The 7,755-nt window shown below is 43.6% G+C and overlaps 1 protein-coding gene and 1 long non-coding RNA gene across 2 annotated transcripts; one reads left to right on the top strand and one right to left on the bottom strand.

Moving 5' to 3' along the window:
• Positions 1 to 3,838: 3,838 nt before the first annotated feature.
• LOC123137754 (vesicle-associated protein 2-1) lies at positions 3,839 to 7,240 on the bottom strand. Its single transcript, XM_044557600.1, has 9 exons — positions 7,056 to 7,240; positions 6,884 to 6,949; positions 6,720 to 6,790; positions 6,517 to 6,598; positions 6,311 to 6,426; positions 6,057 to 6,194; positions 5,920 to 5,946; positions 5,098 to 5,172; positions 3,839 to 4,280 (listed from the first exon to the last, which is right to left on the bottom strand). Exons 2-9 carry the CDS (start codon positions 6,933 to 6,935, stop codon positions 4,143 to 4,145), a joined length of 699 nt encoding a protein of 232 aa, XP_044413535.1. The 5' UTR covers positions 6,936 to 6,949; positions 7,056 to 7,240; the 3' UTR covers positions 3,839 to 4,142.
• On the top strand, positions 4,274 to 6,906 carry LOC123137755 (uncharacterized). The gene is made up of 3 exons (XR_006468486.1): positions 4,274 to 5,953; positions 6,034 to 6,213; positions 6,319 to 6,906. It is a non-coding gene; the product is annotated as an uncharacterized lncRNA (long non-coding RNA).
• Positions 7,241 to 7,755: the final 515 nt, after the last annotated feature.

The following is a 7,755-nucleotide window of genomic DNA, read 5'->3' as shown; positions in this document are numbered from 1 at the left end:
CACGCGTCACGGGCCCCATCCACCGCCTGTGCCATGCCTTATCTCTTCACCCCTGAGCTCCACCACTCATTTCACCTCATTTCCATGAACGCGTCCTTCCTCTGTCACTCTTTTCTCCCCAAAATAACAGTAGCGTGGATCCTCTCTCTCAGGATTTCCTCTCCAATATCCACTCCTCACCTAATCTTGCTTCTCCGCTCATCTCTAACGCAACCAAATCCACTGCTCCAGTGGCTGCAGATCGCACCTTGTGTTGCTCCGACGAGCGTAAGGCCCTCACATGCCCCGCTCTATTCTAGCGAGCAGCCGCCTCCACCTGCTCGCGCGCTGCTCCGGCGTGCGCCGTCCTCCACCGGGTGATGGGCCGGCGGTTACGTCTTGCATGAGCAAACGAGATGCTGGAATCGGCCTCGGCGGGTGCTGCAATTAGCAATTTTTTTGCTACAACCGGTTTTTGTTTTTGCTGGAATCAGCAACGTTTTTTGCTAGGATCCACATTTTTGGAAGTGCTTTTTTGCTACAACGATTCAAATTTTTTGCTACCATCGTTTTGTTTTTTGCTGCCACCGTCCTTTTCTCATTTTTGGCACCCATCTCTGAATTTTTTTGCTGGATCCATCTTTCTACTAGAACCACTTCATTTTTTTTGTTACCAGAGTCTTTGATTTGTGCTACCACCATCTCCGTTTTTGCTACTGCCCCGTCTTCCGAATTTTTTTTGCCGGATGCATCCTTTTTACCTTTGAACCACCTCAAATTTGCTACCACTGTCTTTGTTTTTTGCTACTAGTGTATTTGAGTTTTGCTACCATCCCTTTTTTTTGTTTTTTCTGCTGGTTACATTTTTTTGCTGGAACCAGCAATTTTTTTTGTTGGAACTGGTGTTTTTGTTAGCTACTACCTCATCTACAAACGGCGACAGCGATGAACTTTCACTGAATGGCTGCAACTGGAGGCCGATTTTGGTGGAACCGACATCACATTTTTGCTGCATCGGTGTTTTTTTTTTGCGGCAACCGGTTAGTTGTTTTGCTACATGGCGATGGCTCGGTGGAGCGATGTTGTCCTGCCAGATCCAGTGAGGATCCGTGCTGCGGGGACGACGAGCCGATGGTGCCTCGAATCAGCGGCACGCGCGGCCATGGCGGGCTGCGTGAGCGGGGCGGGTGCACCGGAGATTCCCTTTTTTTTGGTTCTGGCATGATGTGCGGGACGAGGAAGAAAAAAAAATGCCCAGATCCAACGGCAGATGAAACTGCAATCGTACGGGTGCGCTCTGACCGGCCGAAATTCGGCCGGCGCACCGGCGCCTAGTAGTCGCCTTAATTAATTGCGGATGGTGATAAATCAGCCTAGATAATAGCTTGGCGCTGAGTCATCCGGAGCATAGGAATATGGCGACGCACATGCGGCGGATGCCTAGGTGCGAGTGCGATCGATCGCTGCGGTGTAGGCAGGCCGATCTCCGCTCTCCAGGGCATGGGGAGGCCTTTTTCCATGCCACCGGCCGACACACCGGTGACCGGTGCGTGCGGCGCGCATGCCGAGCACATTAAACAAGGCATGGTCGCACGGATAGCGCATCGCGATCGTCGCAGGCACAGAGTAACGCGGCAGTGCGTGGACGTGGTGTCGGCACGTTCGCTTTCGTCCTGGAGCATGGTGGCATGGCGCGCTGGATACGGCGCACCGAGACGGAGGCTCCCCGGAGGTTTCCGATGGAGGTTCGGGATCGGCGAGCTCTGCTCCCGCGCCCTGGGGATCATGCTGGCGATCTGAAAACCGACGAGGCCTCTTTTCGCTCCGGCGGCGTGCGGATGCCGCGAGCTCCGGTGCTGTACGGGTCCGAAAGCACGCATTCAAGCGATCCCACTAGGAACTGTCCCGACGATGAGACGACGAGGCCCGTCGACGGACACATGCGCGCGTGGAAACAGAGCCCGCCTAATTTGCCGTGCCTGGCGTGGCGGTAGAGCACTGGAAGTGGAACGCGGGCGGCGGTGGTGGCAGGACGCACGGTGAGAGTGGCTTGCTTTTTTTTTCCTTTTTCCTTTTTTAAGGTGATGAGAGGGGTTTGCTGTTTGCGCCGCCGACGCGCCGCGGGGCGGCCGTCCTCGCGAAGAAGTCATGGATTGAGCTCCGTTTAGGCCGTCTCTGTTTTCTTTTCTTTTTATAAGAAGAAGAAGGCCGTTTCTGCTCTCTCTTTTTCTTTTTGAGAAAAAGGCCGTTTCTACTGGGGTGCCTCACGGGGCCTGTGGGCTTCCCTGGGGATCGTTCGTTCGCCCCGGGGGGCATGCGCCATGGGCTGCAAGCCCACTGGTAAAGCTTGCGGCCTGCTATTACGTGGAGCATGGACTCTGGAAACAAAATGCTATTACGTTGAGCATACACCTCCGCTCGAGTTTAATGTCCCTTTGTATTTTGCGCTCAAGTTTGATCATAAATTTGACAAACAAAATATAAATTGTATGGCATAAAGCTTATTGGATTCATTCATATTAAACATAAGTTTTCAATGATACTATTTTTGTGGTATATAAATTATTTTTTGGTAATTCAATTGAATGTCAAAGTTTAACCCAAAATACAAGGAGGGCTAATAAATCCAAACAGACATGGTTGGGGTTGGGATTCCCTATAATTCCGCCTAGGGCATTGATTATGTCACCATTCTAAATCAAAACTCTTGAGAGAAAAAAAAAAGGTAGAATAATGCCATTAATGTTAGTGGGCGAATTCACAGAAGAAAAAAAAGTCAATTCAGTTTCTATTTATAGCTATATCTATACTTTTTGCGTTATAGTATGTGAGTTGGGTTGAAATTTAAAATTTTGTGACATGATAGATCACGACTTATAGGGAGATGTTTCCGGACTTGGGAGTACCAGGCAGTACTCAGTATGGGGGCATTATGCCTATGCACTTCCTATTCTACAAAAGGAAAAAGATTATCTCTAATCCACACTTTTATTTCTAGGACGACAGTCATGTACTCCCTCTGTAAAGTAATATAAGATCTTTTAGATCACTCTAAATAAACACATGCATGCTTCATGATGTGCAAATTGGTCGACATAGAAATTATTATTTCTCACATGACTTAGAAATAGAAATTTGAAAGAAGAAAAGGCAAGAAATCTTCTCAAAAGCAAACTCTAGCTCGAGAAGTGCAATCGAGACCTTTTTGCAAGCCCTTATTTTAGAGGAGCCAACTGCAATCTAATACCGTCATGAGCATAATAATAACCAAGCGTTTCTTTGTTGAATAGGAAATTTAGAGGAATGTATTTTTAGGGTCTTTCAGTTTTCCTATAAACTAGTTTGCATGTAATTCAAAAGAATTTTTTGAACGAGTACAATCTCATGGAAGCATTTCTATGTTTCTATAACAACTATAGCGAACACCTAATTCTTCAAAGTAATTTGTGCATTGTTCTTGTGGTGTGATCAAGCAACTTTAGTTGCATATTTTGTGTTTTCCATCTCATGATATTAAAGTCCTAAGTTTTTCCTATTCCCATGTTTTATAATCCACTAAATAAATGAGGCTCTAAACATAAGAATGGTCCATGCGTCAGCTAGTTCATTAGATTTTCAAACATGTTTCTTAAAGCTACTCCCCCAATTCAGAGATATGTGGCATATTTTGGTTTTCTAAGTTCGTATTTTGACCGTAAATTTTGTATATTATATTCTGTAATTGTTATGACTTGGAAAATATAAGAAAAAATGTTTTGAACACGAATTTCTATCAATTTTTGTATAAAACAAATTACACACTATTGATCAAAGTCTACGAACAAAATACGTCCTACATTTTGAAACAGGGTCACTAGGATTGATAACACATACTTCCTTTTCAGCCTTTACATTTCTAATAGGTGAATGCATACATTTGTCTTCCTGATATATGCCAAACTAATTATACAGAAAAATACACAGTAGAGGAATATAAATACAAAATGGAAGACGAAGCAAACACGGGCTAAACATTGCAAGCCCGTTGTGATAAGGCATGTATACCTACAATGCAAAGAACAAAGAATGATAGTTGAGACTAGAGTAATATAACTTTTAATCTTTCTCTCCAAGCATCTGGAAACTGAGCTGAATACTGTTACTCTAGGCTTCAATCTTGGCATCTAAGCAGTCGCTGGTGGGGAAGAGAAGATGAGGCTCATCAAGAGCCCAACCAGGAGACCTATGATCCCAGCAAAAGCAGCAAAGGTCAAAGAGAAACCAGCATCGCCTTTGCGGCTTCTACGCCTCCTCAGCATGTCCTGAAATGTTAATTTTTTTATATTTAGGGATAAATCCAATATAAGCGAGGATGTATATGTAGGCAATCAGCATTTCATGCAGAAGTTAACCTAGGTTTAGTACTTCGATATCAACCGCCAATCTACATTTTAGAGTCAAAAGTAATAAAAATATGGAAATAAACTTAGCATGATTGGCAGGTGGCACCTCACATTTCTGTTCATTTTCTGTTATATCAGCGTCTAAAGCGACCATATTAACTGCTGGCAGAAAAAGAACGAAACAGTAGACACCATGGCATATCCATAGTATCAAGTCTGATTTAACTGGCCCACTACCCTTTGGCAATCTAGTTTCACTCCAAAATTGAGCTAACGCCATAGTGATTTGGTTTTCCATTCCCAAGGTCCAGCTCTTAGTCTGTGTCCTCTCGATAAATAAATGATCTAGTAGGACAAAGGACAAAATAATATATGCTTTGACTTTGTTTTTGCTAAAACATCCACAAAGATTTACGGCAAGGGAAAAATGGTAATCAGGCCAAATTTTTATATTTATAAAAATAAAATGTGATTAATGACACATTGCAAAACAAAAAACTTGTTACTCATCAAGGACCAACATATTCTTTTGCATTTGCTCAAAAGTAATACTTTTTTATAACATAACATTCATCATTATCTGCCTTTTACATATTTAATTATGGATTCAAACAGTGAGAAGCAAGCAAAAGCATCAAAATCCTGATGTTAATATGATTAGTCAAACTAGGATCTGAACTGAACTAAAACAGTGAGTAGAAACGACATGGAGCGTGAAAATGTCAATATACAGCACCAGTTCACGTTGCATTTGCTGATTTTGCTGAAGATTGTTATCCCTTTCGTCCTTCAGACGCTGTATTGTCTGGATCTGGATAAAAGGAAAGGAACAATTTACTGAGTAAAAAGGACAAAAGGTTCGCATAATATGTTTTTTTATTAGTAACAGCTTGATCATAAAAGTTAATTGCTGCATAGTGAGCATATCTCATCCAGGGCACACTTTAGAATCATGATTTTTGGAAAAAAGTTTGAGTTGGAATATGTCAATCAGGATAAAGGAAGATACTCTGGTCCAGATGAACAAAAGTGGGTAAAAAATTCCAAATTCTGGTCCCATTGCACAATTAACTATGTACATAGGGCAACATGCTCGTGGGCTTCTGGGCATCCCTTCCTACCTCAATCATGACACCGGCCTGGAAGTATAGGTACCTTTTCTCACGCTCGATCAACTTTATGTTGATTTCAACAATGATTTAATGATGCTTGAACATTGTCCTGCTTCCATATTTGCTCTTTTCACAATTTTATATAAGAAAATGTAGTGTGTATTTGCTTCTGCATTTAAGAATCTAAGAGAGAAATAGTATTTGCAAGACTATAGCAACTACCTCAGTGCAAAAACGTACTGCAAAAAGATCCTAAGATGAACCTAATGTATATTTTTTGGAAGTGCGCAGCGCAATATTACAGAGTTTGGTAGAGACTTCAAGCCTGTCAAGTCTAAATGGTAGAATAATTCTTTCTCCATCAGGGGAAATGTCTTTGCTAGCAGTTTTTTTGGTCAGGTTTCTAAATAAACATGTGAAATTTCTGTTTGGATAGAGCGCGTTACCTCTTCAATGCTTGCATTCTTCAGCATCTGCAAGGTAAAGCATAAACATGTGAAATACAGTTAGCCTTTGTAATAAATTTTTATTAGCAGATCCAACATATGTCTCCTACTTAGATGATAGAGCTAGCCAATCTCACCGAGAGATCGTCGCCACCCTGCTTGAAGCTCCTATTTGCTGAAGATGTGACACCAGAGTCGTCTGAGCTTCCACTGGGCAATGTGTAGACAACCTTGAGCTTCATTTCCTCAATCACCTTATCAGCCTCCTTGTTGAACTGAGGGATACATATAAAGGTGAGATATAGTTGGTGGAATGCCAATAATTTCATTCTAAGGACAATGCGCCGCTAGATCATAGAAACCAGTGATTATGAGTTTTATTAGTGCTCACTGTGTCAGGGGGGATTTCGTCCATGTCGGTGCTGGCAGCCACCCTGGTGCTCTGAATCAAGAATTTATCCTTGGATTGCATATCTGGAGGGTACTCTTTCTGCGACTGTAGGGTAACTATAACCCAAAACAAGAAGGCAGATGCGCACACATCAGAACCAAATAAAGAATCCTGGAGCATGTATGTATCTATGCATGCATGCTTACTTGTTATCGTGCAAGAATCCCACGGCTGGACGACGCTGGCGTTCGGCCGGACGAAGTACTTCCTCGGAGACGTCGTCTTGACCTGAATGCAAATGAACATATTCTGATCAAACCTGAACCTCGATCTTCTTCAAGAGCTTCACCGAGACGCACAGCGGAAAACCAGAGTCCGTCCTGCGCCGTGGAATGGAAATGGCACGAACCTTGAAGGCGACATGGTGCTCGCTGTTGTTCACCACCTTGAGATTGCAGTAGCACGGCTTGTCCAGCTCGACTACGCACAAGAATTCAGTTCAACCAACGTAGAGAAAACCACGGAGGGTTTTTTATTTTGCAGAATGCGGAGAAAATCTCAAGAACAACTTACAGAGGAAGGTGAGGTCGTCCGGGTAGACCGAGATCAGCGCTCCTCCCACCATTGCGACACCTGAACCTGATGAGAGAAACGGGGAAGGAACCACGGCACTCGTGAATCGTCTGCATTGGAAGAGACATAGGAGGAGGTGGTTTCTGCTGGTTCAGAGGAGGATCGTCCCAACCTTTCTGTCGAGGACGGCAGGAGCCCGGCCGAGGCGAAAATCAACGACGAGCAGCGATTCGGGGGAGAAATGAGGAAGGAGGGAGGGTGGAGGGGAGGAAGAAAGACAGAAATGAATGGGTTCGCTTTGCCTTTCTTGGCTTCCCGGCGACATTGACGGGGCAGCACTCACTTCTTGGGCCCGTGGCTGGCAGTTTGCGTTTTCCTCTCCCCCCTTTTTTTCCGCGAGTGAACAGCACTATTCCTTTATCTAATCTTTTTTTTTTGGTGGTTGGTGATTTATATGCTACTACTTTATTCCGTGTGTTCTTGTCAAGGCCACTTGGCAGGTGATTTTTTATCATGTTTTGGGAGCACCTTTTTTTACCCAAATGCACTGGCGATGAATTGCTTGCTCTCTCAAGCAAATCTATATACTGTAGTAGTACATTTCTCTTACATGTTTGATGTAATAAATCACCAGAAAAATTCGAGCGTAAGAGAGACAGTGAGATCATGTTGCCACTTGCCTTTGCCCACTGAGAAAACGTAAAAGGCCGTAGTGATTATACTCCTACATTGCACATTAATTAAGAAGTACAAAAAGGGGATCCGAAGGATATTCTTGTCTGATTATAATAATTTGCCCTTTCGTTCGGTACTCTTCTCGACAAATAATCGCAGTATTTGTTGCTCTTATTGTACTCACGGTAGGCGCCCTA

The sequence above is a fragment of the Triticum aestivum genome, chromosome 6B (assembly GCF_018294505.1).
Source record: "Triticum aestivum cultivar Chinese Spring chromosome 6B, IWGSC CS RefSeq v2.1, whole genome shotgun sequence".
NCBI classification, from domain to species: Eukaryota; Viridiplantae; Streptophyta; class Magnoliopsida; order Poales; family Poaceae; genus Triticum; species Triticum aestivum.
This window is presented reverse-complemented; position numbering and strand designations above follow the sequence as displayed.